The sequence below is a fragment of the Miscanthus floridulus genome, chromosome 2 (assembly GCF_019320115.1).
Source record: "Miscanthus floridulus cultivar M001 chromosome 2, ASM1932011v1, whole genome shotgun sequence".
NCBI lineage: Eukaryota > Viridiplantae > Streptophyta > Magnoliopsida > Poales > Poaceae > Miscanthus > Miscanthus floridulus.
In genome coordinates this window covers 151,746,199-151,763,031 of record NC_089581.1, presented here as the reverse complement: position 1 = coordinate 151,763,031, position 16,833 = coordinate 151,746,199, and the positions used below count along the sequence as shown (strand labels likewise).

Genomic DNA, 16,833 nt, shown 5'->3' with positions numbered 1-16,833 from the left:
TTACATATGAGTTTATTTTCTATTATTACGTATGTATTATATAGTGTAGGCTGCCAATGTGGGTATGTTCGATCACAACGTCCTTGGCTCTATGTATGTGTTTTTTATTTTTTTATGACCATACCTATGTGTTACACGCCAACCTACTCTGTACTCTTAAGAAGGATCCATGTGCGTGCCAGCCAGACAAAATCCATCCCGCGGCGAAGCGTGGAACTTTGCCTGTTGATATCACACTGCATATACTAGATTATGATAATTTCTCCATTCGATCCATCGCATGTCATTTTTTTCGGAAGTACATAGTTTCCATCATGATATGGCAATCTGATGACTGTAACAATATAGTGGAATGCCATTTCTTTATCTGTATTTGCATAGTACTTTTGGTTAATTTTATGGCTACTATACATTGATAATGGCACTACAGGCTCTTCCTTAAACAGTATCTAACCTATCTGAATCATACAATGCATCTAGAGTGTTAGTTAAAACATAAGGGCTTGGTGGTCATTTATTTTGAGATCTGTAGTATGTTCCTGTCATCCTGTGTAAATTACTGCTTTCTGTGCTAATATGCAAATTTTAGTTTCTTTCGGACATATAGATTTACATGTACTGGATGTGTAGATTAGACAAAGGATAGCTTATTAGCTTGTCTTGTTGAGTCATTATCTTTGTTGTCTGCTTTGAGATTGTCATTGAATTGAAACACTGAAATGTCTGAGAAACAGTCAACTCAAGTAGTGAAGTATGAAATACTGAAACTACCGATTGCCAAATTGATGAGTTGTGCATTAAGCTTGTTTCTCTGAAAATGTTTTTTCCTAGTTGTATTGGACAATGGACATATTCAAAGAGTCCAATTCTACACAAGAACGGTTTTTTGTAAACACAAAGATTGCTAGTGCAGTTCCACTCGATAATCTTGTACCTTATGCAGGTTTGTTGTAGGCAATCAAGATCTTCTCAAGGTGTTGCAAGATCTTCTCAGAGGTGGACATGAACCCAACTAAGTACTGATGGTTGTGTATTTTGAACTTTTACCTAATTTTTGATGGCTTCCATGGATAGCAAGTGCTAGTTTGTTTTTGTTCATCAGTTGTATATATATGTATCTTGAGACAAGTATAGCTTGATTTTAAGTGACATGATTGCATATGTACTTGAGTTTGACAATTGAATGAGTATGTCTAATGTGATCATTTGTGTGTGTCATTCAAAATTTGTACAATGTAATTTGAATATTGTATTGGTCATGAATGTTTGGTCCAATTTACACCGTTTTAAATATATATGTTTTAATTTTTTTTACCTATTTAATTGAGCTCGATGGATTGTTAGTTGCCAAAAGTTTTTATTGCGATGAACTGTTGGTCGCTAAAAGCTCTAACATGTTATCGGTCGCTAAAAGTTGGACCGTCAAACTGTTCGTTGCTAAAGATGATGTCCGTCGCTGTATACATATAACGACGACTTCATTAGCAACTGCAGGGGTCGTTGTTATAATCTTTAGCAGCTGATTGTCCATCGCTGTACACCCCTTTTAGCAACTCCAAATCAGTCACTATTTAAAGGTTGTGGTGTAGTGATCGACGCATACATCCACGCCGTGTGCAAGTGGTTGTGGCTCGCACCCAACGACGGCGAATAAGTACATGACCAACAGCTTTCGCATCTAGATCGACGCATGCAGAACCGGCATCACGTACAAAGCGAAATCCGGTTTTCAGTCGGCTGCTGCTACCTTGGTGTGTGTCAAAAATAGAGAATGGAAAATTTAGAAAGGCTGTTGGATTACTCTAATTTTTTAGAGGGTGTTTTATTTTAGCAAATGGCTAAATCTTGGATTTAGGAATCTAATTTTACATAATCTCTTCGAGTTGCTCTTATGATGACGATCTGGCCTCCTATATGTCTTATTTTCAAGCTATCAGACATGGTTGGATGAGGAAGCCCGTGCTAGGGCTGTTCTAGTTGCTAGTATGGATGAGCGTCTGGTTGCATATGTTGTTTAACTTGATCATGCTTCTCAAATGTGGGCCTTTCTTTGTTAGCACTATGAGCCATCGAGCCAGTCCACCTATATTGCCGCCTTACATCAAGAGCAGTTCTTACAGCAGGGTGACAGTTCATTTGATGGTTTCTTTCGACAGTATGGCGTGAGCTTGACACTCTTGGCTCTCTGTTGTCTCCGGCCAGTTGTGATTCTTGCAGGAAGCAACAAAGCCACCTTGAGCTCCGTGGCACCTATGACTTCCTGACTCGTATTCGTGCTAACTTGGAGTCTTTTCATGCTCAGTTACTTGCTCGTGAACCATATGTGTCTCTGATGGAGGCTCTTGCTGCTGTTCGTGATGAGGAGACTTGACTTCGTTCAGCTGGTCTGCTTCAGTCAATCTCCTATTTAGTTCTGGCTGCTCAGTCTGCATCCTCAGGAATTCTTGGTTTCTCTCCCAAAGTGCCTTCTTCAGTGGCTTCTGGCTTTGGGACTCGCAGTTCAGATGGTTGTTACAAGAAGAAGAGGCAGCAGACTCAGTCTCGCCGAGGTGGGCGTCCCTCACAGGGTCCTAGTAGTGTGCTACTGGTGGTGTCTCTCAGAGTACTGGTGGCTCTCAACATACTGATACACAGGAGATACTCATGTTGCTTCGTCGTCCTGCTACCTGTGTACCTACGAGAGCTGCTGGTTCTACTGGAGCTGTTGGTCCTGTCACTCCTACCTCTACACTCTACTGTTACTTCTCAGTCTTCTATTGAGGGACCACCATCCACTTCAGGTGTCTTGCCACTGATTTTTGACTCGGGTGCTTCTTTTCATATGACACCTAATCGTACTCGTCTTTCTTCCATTTGCCCTCCTATTCTGCTCACTGTTCAAACTGTTGATGGCTCACCTCTTTCGGTTGTTGGTCGTGACACTCTTTCATCCTCTTTTTTCATGTTCCCAGTGTTTCTTATGTTCCTAAATTGACCATGCAACTTATTTTTGCTGGCCAACTCACTGATTATGATTCTCGTGTTATTCTTGATTCTAACTCTTGTCGTGTCCAGGATCTCAGCATGGGTCTCCTGGTTGGTACTGGCCCTTGCCATCATGATTCTTAGCGTCTTTGGGAGCTTGACTGGTTTTGTCTTCCTTTCACTCTAACAAGACCAAAGTATCCTATTAAATAGATTAATTTATAGTAGTTCTAGCTTTGTGAATTACACTCTTCTAATCTCTTTGGGAGAAAGGAAAGATAACTTTTTTAATTTAATTTGTAGCACATCAAGTATCCCTATAAATAAAGGAAGTCTTCTACAGTCTGTTAAGCAGACAATGGGAGTGAACATCCCAGTCCATTAGGTTGGTAAGCCTAGCAGCATTGAGCTAAGATGTTCTCCCAAATTCTGCAAACCTTTGCAAACATAAAAATTGCAAAAGTTACAAAAGATATCATATTTTTTTCACGACTGTGCCTAGGTTACCAAAGAGGAGGATGACAAAAACACAAAAAAGAAAAGAGAACCGAAAGAAGCTGAGGATTACAGCAAACTTTGAGGCGACCTCAGCTGCAGGAAACCTGCGAACACCCAGTCAAGGCCACCTGGGCTACGAACTCCCTAACCACCTGACGTTGCGCTCGGCCGTTAAGGCCATGCACAATCTAACAGACGACATGAATCCTTAACGCGGAAAAGATATCATATACAATGCTAGAATCAAGCAACTGCAGTTGATGCTAATCAGAACAATTCAAGCTGCAGAACAGGAGACATAAATACAAAAAATTGCTTCTCTGTTTGAGGACAAATGTGAAATTACACCGAGGATTGTTGCTCTTATTCATGGTGGCTGCTAGATCAGCCTGCTGTGAAGAGTTTGATACGGCCACGGGCCACATCACCATTCACAGGCAGCATAGAAGTCGTTGGTGAAGAAATTCCCTCGATGAACCAGTCCTGCAAACACTAACTGAATCCACCCCCAAAATGTTAGACCTAAACAAATGGTTATGTATTAGTTTCAGAAAAGCTTCACAGGAGAGTTCAAAAGGAGGGAAAGCGTCATCCAGGTTTAGGAGCAGAGATGAAGCAGAGTTTTTTTTTTTCAAAAAAAAGATGAAGCAAAGGATAATTATATAAAAGGATAGAGAGGCAACCTGTCCTTCTGAGCCTCTGGGAAACTGGCCTGGAAAGATAAGGATCAATCTACATATATACTGTGCCATGCCCATGATGTGATGTTAGCACTTAGCAGTTAGCACCACAGAGCAGTAGAGCACCATGGACACATTTTAGACAGACTGTGTTATCAGCTGTGGAAGGCCGGGAGAGTCACAGTCTGGTCTGGTCATTCCGCTTACTCAGCTAGCTGTTCTGTTCAAGCTGGAAACGAAATTGAAGTAACTGAAACTTGGCCAAAAAAAAAAAAAAAAAACTTTTGGCAAACTGACAGGCCGCGCGATGAAAGGGAAACCCAGGGGAAACGGCCGAAGCCCTCCGCTGCCGCTTCTGACAGCCCAAACCCAAAGCATTTCGTGCCAACGGCTGAACCCGAGACGATCGACGGACGGATCCAGGCATCGAGCACACAGGGAAAGGGTGTCGGTGGGCAATGGCCACGCCACACTGATCACTGACTGACCGTGGCGGCGAGGAGGACGCAACGCAACAGCGACCGCCTGCTCGGGGTCGCTGTCTTCCCATGCCGGCCGCGCGTGTGGGCTAAGCTCCGTGGACGACCGGTCCTGTCCTGTTGGATGAGCGCGACGGACGGCGGCATCGCCCCCAACTTTTGTTGTCGTCAGGACCAGCGGAGGCCACCAAACCTGCCTCTGTTCCATTAAGACTACCAGCAACACCAAACTCCAGTTAGACCTGCGTACAAACACACCCACTTACTGCTGCTCAGCACGCCTCTCAGATCCTCTCAAGTTGTAGTTTCATTTGGCCATTGGCAGTCTTCAATTCTTCACTAGACTGGTAAGGCTTCTCAATCGTCGTTCAAACACACTATTGAAGTATTGATGTCCCCAAGGGCCAAGGCACCAGTTCGTAGTACTAGCTGACTGAGACTCTGAGCCAGCGCGAATGTTGGCAACACAACACAATCGATTCTCTGATGACTGAGGCCTGTGGACGTATATCCACCTCAATCTACATGAGTTGAAGTAGAATGAAATGAAATTTAGTTCAACAATTAACTTCAACACACATGGATTAAGATGAATACATACGCATTCAACCAATGTTTGTATCAATCTCAGTCTATATGTGTTTGAGTGAAATGGAATGTAATTTAATTCAATTCTACTCCAATCCACCTCAACACACGTAGATTAAAATGAATACATACGTATCCAACCTGAAGGGGAATTTGTAGAGTGGAAAAGGCGGGCAAACCACTGGATGGAAAACATTGACTTGGAACCGAAGAACGCCAAGTTAGGCGCCGAACCAGGAGGAATAGGTATTGCTTGGGTCCAGCAAAAATGTACATGGGTTTCTCTTTCTTCGGCACTGCTGTTTGTTGAAGTGCTGATGAAGCAAGTGGCTCCAACAAGCTGTTTCTAGTTTACCCCCCCCCCCCCCTATCTTGCTACCAAAGCCAACCTGTTCGGTTGGCTGGTTCGTATCGTTGCTGGTTTGTGAAAAAGTACTACTGGCTGGTTTGTGTGAGAGAAAAATACCATTCCGACTGAAAATTTATGATCGTTTACGACGAGCCACAGCCAAACGAACATGCTGGCTATCCTGTGGGAAACATGACAAACAGCTCGGTAGACTCAGGGTGGAACACTGAAACTGTTCTCTGGTCCCTGGTCTAAATCGGATGCTACTTGCGATCTAAGCCGCGTGATGGGATCACTCACCGTCTCACCGAACGAAGTCGGCGTGGTATACTGCCTTTATTTCAACAAATGCTTCGTCAGCTTTGGCGAAGAAATCGGCTCCATCTTGTGTACCACTGACAACGAAATTCCATGGCGAACGTCGGATCAAGGACCGCCCAAAAGTTTCACACCAGAAAAGGAAAAAAGGTTGATGACGACGCGCACGCCGCCCGGATTTCTACACGGGTAGCCGTTCTGTCCCGCGTGCAGCGCAGCAACGCCAATGGATGGCCGGAGTAAAACTCGCTTTCACCGTGGCAAGTATGAGGTTGCCTTCACTGACGCAATAATGTTCCGGTGAAACGTTTCCTCAGGGAAGAAAAGTGGTGTCACGATGTACGGATGCTTGGCAGCTTCTGTGCCTGAATCAAACTAGTACAGATTATTTATGAACATGAATATCCTCCATCAGCGCGTGCGGAGCACCTCGAGATGTGTCGGTCATTATTAACTGTTGGCTTCAGATGAATTGTTAACCAGGACAAGATGGTGAACAGCGTGTAAATACGCACGTTTGTCGGAATCTCAAGTTCTCAGTCACAGCTCAAACTCAACGAAGCGACGTGTATCCTCGGCAACTCATCCTGTGGGATTTTAATATAGATTGGACCGAAATGATTGCAAATTTGCAATGATCACTCACTGGTACAGCTCACATTTATGTGTGAGCGTGTGACACTGCTGATACATCTTTAGTCGCAGTGTTAGATATGCGTTCAGGAGCTCCCCATACTGGTTCATGCACAATACATCAAGTATCTGGCAATTTTGTCAATCAATTCCGAAGGAAAAAAATGGTGGAAACATGTGGAACTTCGTAAATGCTTACTACTCAGTTGCTTCTCCTGGGTGTCATGTATATGCGATCTAAATCTGAAACCCGAGACAATGAAATCAATGAACTCCATCACTATGTCAACGATTCCCTATACATCAGGGAACTTCTTGCTATAAACTGGAACCTCTGCACCATGTTACAGAGCGAAACTTCTTGCTGTCAGCTCTGTTTACGCTGTACTTCTTTCCGTGTTGCCACCTCTGGCAACAGTTTCAGAACCTTAATATGTAGGGACACCAATCCATGTTGCCATTTCCCCCCATAAACAGATTGACAGTGACATGGGTTGTTTCTTCCAATACCAAATGAAAAGCTCTATTTGATTCTTCAGATTCCCCCCTCAAAGCAATGCATTTTCAGAGATCAGAACGATTGTTTCAGCAAGGTTTGCTGGAACTGCGATAACTATAGTCCAGAAATTATAGACATTACTTCTACAACACGTGAACTGAAACCAACAATCTGAAAGAATGTAGCATCTTCATGTGTTCAAGAAGTAAACACACATAATTTAACCCTTTTATTCTCTGTTTTGGTCGGCTTTCCCATTATTTCTTTTTCTTCCTATGATTTAAAACTTTTACTTGCCTGTTATTAGCAAAAGGTGTTCCTCGCTCTGGCTGGTAAAGGAGCTCTATCTGAACTCCTTTTACACAACTTGAGACAGAAGTAAGCTTAAAATCAAGGTTTGCAGTCAGAATTAATAAAAAATTGGAATCAAGAAAGCAACATAATCTCTGAGAAATGATAGAGACTAAAAAACAATGAAAACAAGAGAGAAAAAGGAGACACCATACTAGTTTTCCTCTTTGCCAGAACAGAATAACAATTCAATAGCTAAAGCTAAAATCTCAAAGCACCTGCTAAAATACTCCCTCTGTCCACAAAAGAATGTAATTATGGAAAACGTGCCAGTCAAACTAGCTCAACTTTGACCAAGTTTATAGTAAATAGTATTATCATTTATGTCTCCAAATAAATTTATTATAAAAATATATTCTATAACTAATCTAATGGTACTTATTTTGTCTCAAGAGTGTTAGTACTTTTAAAAATAATTTTAGACAAAGTTGAAACTGTTTGACTTCTCGATATGTGATAATTGCATTCTTTTGTGGACGGAGGGAGTAACATAAATTCAACTTGAATCCAAGAATAAAACAGGGGTGGTTCGATTCAGATGATCGAACTGGCACACAGGAAAAATGAGAAAACAATGCAAGTATTGGCTGCATTTTACTTTAGGGAAGTTTCACAGACAAGTCAGCTACCCCATAGCAATCACTTTAATAAGGGCAAGTAATTAGCCCAGCAACAGCTCCCACCAAACTCAATGCTTCACCCATTCTTGCTTGCACATTTGTAAGTTTCTCTAGCCAAGGCTCAAACAATGATATGGCACCTCACTTACAAAACATCACCTTTAATGCTACCACTAGATGAGTGAGGAACCGATACCACCATACTGTAACCTCATCTCCTCTGATGAGAAAGAGATGATGAGGGAGGGTGATGCATGTGTTACGCTTCTAAGAAGCAAGCTCCATGGTCTGGTCGAAAGGAATCGCGCTCTCGAAGAGGAGAACAAGCAATTGAGACACCAAGTGAGCCGATTAAAAGGTCAGATCTCCTCTCTCGAAGGCCAGGATACTGATAAGAGGATGCTATGGAAGAAGCTGGAGAATTATGCAACCAACATCAGCTACTCCAAGGAAAAGCAGTTTGTCCAGAGCAATGATGGTGCTAAGGAAGCTGTAGATCTCAACAGCTCATTGTATCACAGCAGGCAGCAATTCTCCAGGGTAAACCTAGTGAGATCAAGGGCGCCAAGGGTTCCAAATCCACCGCCCAATCCGACATGCACCCAACCAAAGACAACTATGAGAAAGGAAGGATGCATGACCCCTCCTCCTCCTCCACCACCACCACCTCCACTACCTTCCAAGTTGCAGAGGAGCACAAAGGAGATACAAAGGGTACCAGAGGTAGTCGAGTTGTACCGGTCGTTAGTGCGGCGTGAAGGCAAAAATGATGCAAAGTCTGGACCCGTAGGAATTCCAGCAGCAACGAACAGCAGAGAGATGATTGGGGAGATTGAGAACAGATCAGCTTATGTTTTAGCTGTAAGTACATTTTTTTTCTATCAAGTTCAAGCATATTGATGTGTAACGTATTGTTCTACTTATCTGCTGATTCCTTCTGCCCTTTAATTCTTTTTATTTTAATAAACACTTTCAATAAATGGTTGGGACAATATTTTTTCCAAGGCATTAGCTAGCAGTTCTTTATTGGATTACAGACATCGGAGAAGGATCGTCACCAATAAATTAATGATATCCAAAGGGAAATTTGTTTCTTGTATAACATGCTCCCTCATTGTTCAAAGCTTGCTCATCAGAATATATCACATATTCTCTGTCCATCCTGTGTTACTTTGAGAGCAGCCAACATTTGGTTTGTTTCTGAATGAGGTCCCCGTGGATAGAGGCTTGCCTACAACCAGTTTAGCTGTTGATTCAGAGATAGACTACTGATACCCCTGCCTTGTCCATCTTGGCAGTTGGCAGCTAATATATAGTTTTCAGAGACTTTTTAAGTTAACACTTCACTACATAAACCATATATATGTACATTATGTCTTTGATTTTTAAAAAAGAATCCTAACAACAATAAAGAAAACTTTCGTGATGTTACTCTAGAGTTGACAACTCTTTAGTTTTACCACTACTAGCAAAATTGTAATGGTGGATCATGGTTTGTACAAATGGTGTAGAACTTAAGCCATGCTTTAATATTCTCCATATGCCCCCCTTACTAAAAAAGAACATTTGGAAATGTGTGCAGAAAAACCTTTGCTATGTGTCTTAATTAAATATCTGGATTATATATATGTGTGCATGTTTTATAGAAAGTATTTTCACAATACTTAGTTTTACTGGGTTTCATAACATGACAAGGAATAGAAAGTAATGGTCAAAGCTGTTTACAGGGTACCATGTCAATGCCCAAACCATGGTTTATTTGTGACTGTTCGGAGTGTCAGTTATTTCCCCTATCAAACTCTTCTCAGAACTAAGTCTAAAACACCCCCTTATATTTTCCATTTCAACAGATTAAATCAGACGTAGAAAATCAAGGCAACTTTGTGAACTTCCTCGCAAGTGAAGTTCAAAATGCAGCATACAAAGAGATAGCTGATGTTGAAGAGTTTGTGAAGTGGCTTGATGGGGAATTGTCATACCTTGTGGATGAAAGAGCAGTGCTCAAACACTTCCCTAACTGGCCCGAGAAGAAAGCAGATGCTATGAGAGAAGCAGCATTCAACTACCGAGATCTGAAGAACCTAGAATCAGAAGCATCATCCTTTCATGATGACAGGAGAGTAGCTACACCTATGGCTCTCAAGCGCATGCAAGCTCTGCAGGATAAGTGAGTAAATGACTGAAATGTATTTAACAGAACAAAAATTGTTGAACACCTGCTTCTTTTAAATTCTACGGAATGGTACTAAATCAATACATCAACATTCACCTAATTGTACTTTCCCTTGTTGTAGAATTGAACAAGGTATTCATAACACTGAACGAGTAAGGGATAGTGCAAGCGGAAGATATAAGGATCTTAAGATACCATGGGAATGGATGCTCGACTCTGGAGTCATAAGCCAAGTATGTATTCCTAAACTCCTTTCACAGTATGTTCTGTCACAAGTCACAATAAAGAAGAGGCACTTTGTCACAAAGTATGGAGTCCAAATATAATAATAGAGTGCATGCCCATCCTACATTAAACAGCTAAAGAAGGCTTCCTTGAAGCTTGCAAAAGAGTACATGAACCGCATTGTGAACACACTGAAGTCAGATCCATTTGCGAATGACGAGGAGCTACTTCTGCAAGGTGTCCGCTTCGCCTTCCGCATACATCAGGTGACTTGTTCCGAACAACAAATTACTTCGCAATGACATTTGCATAAACTAAGTAACTGATTACACCAAAACAAATTTGCAGCTTGCTGGTGGCTTTGACGAAGGATGCAGAAAAGCATTTCAAGAACTAAAAACTTATGCAAGGAAGTCAGAGTGATCAGAATTCAAGTGCGTCCAAATAAAAGTTGAGATCACACATAGATTATTATGACACATAGATTATTAAGTTTTGCCGAGGTTGGCTCCAAGGGGACTACACCAAATCTTGAGGATAACGCTGCATTTTATAAAGCTTAATTTATCTGGCATCGGTTGCTGATCTCTTGGATACAAGTTGAGGGTCTGAAAATTTCTATGCGAATAGTACATATAACACACACCTACTTATTTGCTTTTTCTGTACCATCTACAAACAACCAATCCACCAACATAGGACTCCCTTGAGAGTTGAGATCATTTGGGTCCTGGTCGATCATAGAATCATCCAAACAAATGCGCGAAGCATGACAAAAGCAGGCATAGAAATGCAGAATCGGTTTCTAAATCACTCACACAGGAACGAGGGCAAGACATATCCTATCATGAAATTATCCCACAAGTACCTGGGTCGCGTAGGCGCTGCCCTTCGTGGGTGAATTCGCTGCAGAGACAACTGGTCGATCAGGGTCCTAACTGACGTCATTTCGCCGCGGCGACGCGCCGCCGCCGGTCGCCGTCGTTTACTTCCCCGCAGGTTTTCCCATTTTTCCCACTAGACTCCGTGGAGACGGGATCGGGGACGGCTCGCCACCTCACCTGGGCCCACGAGGCAGCGAGACGCTCCCGCACCGTCACCGTCGCGCACCAAATTCCCACTTTCCCAGCTTCAGTTCAGGCTTGTGTTACTGTCGTTATCAGTTATCACCGTATTAGTTACTGACTGGTGGCCAAGATATGTTCCTGGCCCCACTTGCTGTGTCACTGGAAGTATATCCTCTGTACTGTAACACCCATCGCGCTCCCGTGTCGGCACCACTCCGAATCGGCGCTTCCTTCCGGCACCTTCCAAGTCACGTGCCATTTTTGTATTCGGTCCCTTTTGAAAATATTTTTTATAAAAAGACTTATGCTAAAACATTTGCTGAAAATAGATCATTTTTAGGCGTCTTAGGACATGACGTCGAGGTATGAGGGTCGGCGTCGACTGACACGATGCCGAGGTCTTGCCACGTCACGGACGACCCCGGTCGACGGCGACACGGTGGCGTATGGGGCCCACTACGTCGGCGTCGTGTTAGCCAACGCCACAGGCCCAACCTAGTGGGCCTCATGCGCCACCGTGTCGCCGTCGACCGGGGTCGTCCGTAACGTGGTAAGACCTCGACGTCGTGTCACTCGACGCCGACCCTCGTACCTCGACGTCATGTCCTAATACGCCTAAAAATGGTTATTTCAAAAGGGACCAAAATACAAAAATGGCACCCAAGTCACGAGAAAGGCTTCGCTCCGAACTCGCCGGCGATGGCGAGCTCCTGCAGAATCTCCGACCAGCTCTTCGTCTCCGTCAAATTAGAGAGCCCGCGCCTCGCGGAGCTCGACGTCGCCGCCGCCCCCCCCCCCCCCACCCCCCCCCCCCCCCCCCCCCCCGGCTCCCACCCCGTGGCTGGCTCGTGGGACCCCTGCAAGGCCGTAAGCTCCGGATCGCCTCTAGCCCGCGTGATGTGTGCGCGGAGCAGATTTTTGACTCGTTTCGGGTTTTTTTTTTCCCACGCAGCTGCCGCTGGAGCGGGCGGCCACCGCCGTGTGGGAGTTCAGCTGCGTCGTGCCTTCGCAGCACGGTAAGTCGGTTGATTCAATCCTGGAGTTTGATAACTTCGCTGGGCCGCAGAGGTCCTTGGTCCCTCCATAGCGAGGTTTGGAATAGGACGAGCGCAATCCGTGCTATGCCGTTGGGATGCGCATGCACTGATATTTCAGTAATTGGGCTTTAATTGGGAATGAATGAATTCTTGTGTGTGAGGGAAACAATGTAGTGTGTGAAGTTGTGCTTTAAAAATGAAAATTAGTGATTTGTCAATTGCCGCTGAGGATTTTTCTTACATGTTCAGTCGGATTTCGTTTCAGTTGTTAGCATTCTAAGTAGTTCTGTGTTTTTACTAGAATCGCTGGATTTCAAGTTTGTTTTGAAGCGAAAAGATGATAGTTCTCAGTACATTATTGAGGAGGGACCTAACCGACCACTGGGTTGCCAGAGCAATGAATTTGAAATGAGGACTGCGGTGTTTAAACTCAATGAAGGGAAGGAGGTACTTGAGTGCAAGGTTCAGGTTGAGACAAAAATGTTATCCCCATTTCACCTGGCGGCTAGTTGGAGGGCTCATCAGGAGTATTTTCAGCCTTCAAGGGTGCGAGGGACCCATGATGTCACTATCAACCCTGGGTTAGAAGGCAGGGCTATTCGCCCCGTTCGCTTGGCTTATAGGCCGTACTTTTTCAGCCAACGAATAATATTTTTCTCTCACAACAAATCAGCCAAAAGTACTTTCTGTCATGACTTATCAGCCAAGCGAACGGGGCACTAGGTCTGTTTCACTGTTTTCATTTTATATTTGGACGCTCATAGATCAGTTATATGCATAGAAATTTAAAAGTTGCAAGATTGGTTATAAAAACAACTATTTGACTAGTGTCACTGGCCACAGTCTAAATGGTTCCCATGCAATGGCCGACACTTAACAGTCTGCTACTTTCGAGAGTGCTGTTGTAGATGCAGACAACTTGGCACATTTTTCTACTTGGTTGTGGGACTTGACAATTCTTTGGGCCCTAGGAGAACACATTTATTGTAGAGAGAGTTTTCTATTTGGCATTGAAACAAATCAATCTTTCTTATTTGGCACTAAAAAATTCGAACTTTTGTATCTGACACAGTTGAAATTTTCTTTCCTAAATGGCACTACTGTCTATTTTAACCATTTATCCGTTAGTTAACTGTTTTGACCATGTCAGATTTTTCTCAGTAGGACCAAAATACCCCTCTGTACTCGCACACACAATTTTCTCTCTCGACTCGCCGTGCGGCTGTACCCCGCGACTTTTCTCCGTAAAACAAACAAACAAAAAAAAACAAATCCTAGATCGATAGAAGGGGAGGAGAGGATGATGGAGCTCGCCCTCGGCGGCGCCCAGCACCAGCTACGCGCGCCCTCAGCGGAGCGGCCTCACCCGGTGGAGCCTGGCCGCGGCGGGGTTGCGGCGGCGGGGCGGGTTTGCGGGCCGGCGCTCTGGCAGCCCGCGGCGTGGCGGAGGCAGTGCGGGCGCGCGGCCCATCCGGCCAGCTCGCCTCGCTCTGCCCGGCTGCGTGCGTGCCAGCTCGACCTTTGCCACACCCCGTGCAGGCGCTGATCACGGGTTGCCCCTTCCGTCCGCAGGCATCCCTCCGCTCCCGATGATTTTAGCGTCCTTCTCGTCTTTTGTGCAGTCAGTATTAGCCTTTTCTTTTTTTTTAGATAGATGTTGGTGTAACTGCCCTATATTTTCTTGGCAGGGGAGTGCCGAGTGCTCGAACAATATTTTTTCATAACTATCTATTCAATCCACCAAGATACTGTATATGGTTAGATGGTACAGTATCCTGAGATGTGCTACTCTAATTAAACTCTTTATTTTACGTAAGTTAGTAAACTGTCATTGCTAACCTCTTTAATTTACATAAGAAATTTTAGTGTCAATGTCAGTTGTATCAGTGTGTGCATTATTTATTTGCAGTCTTAGATTATCAAAATCCCATTTTTTAGTTTGCAAATATATTTGTGATATTTATGATTTTCTTATTTGACGTTGCGTCCATTTATTTATTTTTCCTATTTGGCACCACATGCTTCTACTGAAACAAGGGCTTTTATGTCATTTTGCCAGCCACTTGACACCGTTAGTGGCCTAAATGGACGGTAGTACCATCTAAGAAACGAAATTTCAACTTGATGCCAAATAAGAAAGTTCAAAATTTTTAATGCTAAATGAGAAAGACTGATTTGTTTCAGTGCCAAATAGATAATTCTCTCTTTATTCTAAGTGTTGTTTTTTCTACTATTAGTTGATACTGACATGATGAACTTACTGGAGATATGTGAGTAGGACTGTAAATATTTTAGCAAAAATATTGTTGAATTACAAAACATATCACTATGAAGAGTATGAGTGTATGTACGCCCATCTTTTGGGAAAATGTCAAGATGTTTAATGGCCCGTTTCGAACTGTAACGAGGATTTGTGACAATTGGGGATCTTTGCATAATGCATTAAAACTTGATGATGACTCTTTTACCTCAAGAAGAGTTGCAAGCATTTAAAAACGTACTATACTAACTTGTCACCATTGAAAGTGAGAAACCACAATATTTCTTAGGTACAGATAGAACCGACATTGTAAAATATGTCCAACCATAAAGGACTGAACTAAAGTAATTATTTTGGTCAAGAATAGTGTGGGCTCACGCATGCTTTTAAAGGGACACTCTTCCCACAAAGCTGTTGTCTATGTTTCTATATCAAAGTAAATGCTGCTTCCTTTTCCATTCTGCCAATTTTCTCTTGTTCATTCAAACAGAATGGCTTCGCTTCTGGTTTGGAGCTTGATTTAGAGAAGTATGTAGTTCCAACACCAAACATGGGCTCAGGTGTTGTTTATGCAGCTAACTTGACTGAAAATCCACGCTCATTATTGCAAACTGGGAGTTCCTCAAACAATGATACCACAAAAGACATTTTGCACAGCTCAACTAAAGGCGATTCATCCTCGAATCACTATGTTAACACTATGAAGGTATAACTTCAGTTTCATTGTTTGATTAATTCTTAGCTTAAAATCATGCAACTATGGTAATTTAGGTGTTCCACTATAGAAAAGGTAGATGTACTATTGGCTGAAATATGGGAGAATTTTGGGAGCTTAGAATAACTTCAATAGTGTCATCATAATTTGTTCAAGCATGCAGCCAGTTAACTTTTGCTTTTAGCTATTTAATTCACTCTGAAATAAAGAACTAATCCTAGTTCTGAAGTGCGTGGGTTTATGGTCATGAACTTACCAACTTCCCTTTACTTATTGGAATATAAGCCACATAGTATCAAATTTCTTCAAGTTTCTCATACATATTGTTGGTGCAACACCAGACAATGGATGGATCTATCTCTCGACAAGATTTTGATCATTTAGATTTCTCCACCTTGAATATCTAATAGCTAGCATTTTCTGCCTGAAAGAGTTTTGGCCTATACTTATGCACTTTGCTGTGATTTATGTCTCTGGTGTGGTCAGCATGGCATTTTCATCTTGTTTAGATGGAAGAAACACTGATTTCTGACCCTTTCTTGCCATCTGTTGTATATAGCCCTATGAATATATATACATATAGCAGTTCTAAATGTAATTAATCTAGAGATGTTTTCTAATTTTTTGCTCAGAGTGCAATTGGAGGGCATGCGCCATCACTGGAAGAACAAAGGGCAATGTTTGTTGATAGAGGTGTTGGCTCACCAAAATTTGCAAGACCAACAAAGGAAACCTTTTCGATGAGCAACTTTAAGTTGGATTCTGAATCAAAGGTTGTACATTATTCACTTCATGTCACTAGATTTAGTAAAACTTATTACTCATGGGCTTATAGCAAGTATAATCTCTATATATATGCTATATCACTAGCCATTTGATATGATTTTTTTTTTGAAAACATGGCAGGAGCTCTGCCTCTCAATTAAGATAGAAATATGAGTTTATGTACAGAATGGCCAATGGCCTAAACTATTTGATATGTCCTAATAGGTACTATTAAATTGTAAGTACCAAAGGGAAACTTCACAACTGGTTAGGGTATCTTTGGTTCCAGGGAAGGAAGAATATACTTCAGAAGCATTTTCTTTCTTGCCCATTGGCAAGGTTGGGGAATGGTGGGCAAGAGAAACAAATATGCCCTTGTTGTAACACGCGTAGAGGGTGCACACCTAGTTATCTCAAATGTCCAACAACATTCAATGCATAGAAACATGTCTTGTGTTTAGGGATGCAATTGGGTACCCAATGGGTACTTTTGGGTTACTACTTCAGTTCATTTGCATCCCATTTTTCTTTCTTTGAAATTCAGATTAGCTCAATTTGATAAGTTTTTTTATTAATTCAATTACCCAGAAAGAAACAAAACGTGCATCCCCT

General features: G+C 42.6%; 1 protein-coding gene and 1 long non-coding RNA gene across 3 annotated transcripts; both read left to right on the top strand.

Moving 5' to 3' along the window:
* The first annotated feature begins 8,050 nt into the window (after window positions 1–8,050).
* Window positions 8,051–11,447, top strand: LOC136540126 (INCREASED PETAL GROWTH ANISOTROPY 1-like protein 1). Its single transcript, XM_066532125.1, has 5 exons — window positions 8,051–8,840; window positions 9,830–10,146; window positions 10,274–10,385; window positions 10,512–10,643; window positions 10,726–11,447. Exons 1-5 carry the CDS (start codon window positions 8,157–8,159, stop codon window positions 10,798–10,800), a joined length of 1,320 nt encoding a protein of 439 aa, XP_066388222.1. The 5' UTR covers window positions 8,051–8,156; the 3' UTR covers window positions 10,801–11,447.
* Window positions 11,448–12,238: 791 nt separating this feature from the next.
* LOC136540125 (uncharacterized) lies at window positions 12,239–16,504 on the top strand. Of its 2 annotated transcripts, none has more exons than XR_010779870.1 (4): window positions 12,239–12,311; window positions 12,397–12,460; window positions 15,232–15,447; window positions 16,089–16,504. It is a non-coding gene; the product is annotated as an uncharacterized lncRNA (long non-coding RNA). The 2 variants fall into 2 exon arrangements; XR_010779869.1 differs by having other exon boundaries at window positions 12,783–15,447.
* Window positions 16,505–16,833: the final 329 nt, after the last annotated feature.

Bases quoted from the DNA above. Each gene is read 5' to 3' on its own strand.
- LOC136540126 (XM_066532125.1), top strand. From the start codon at position 8,157: ATGAGTGAGGAACCGATACCACCATACTGTAACCTCATCTCCTCTGAT. The intron at 10,386-10,511 runs GTATGTATTCCT...TACATTAAACAG, and splicing joins ACTCTGGAGTCATAAGCCAA to CTAAAGAAGGCTTCCTTGAA. The intron at 10,644-10,725 runs GTGACTTGTTCC...ACAAATTTGCAG, and splicing joins TCGCCTTCCGCATACATCAG to CTTGCTGGTGGCTTTGACGA.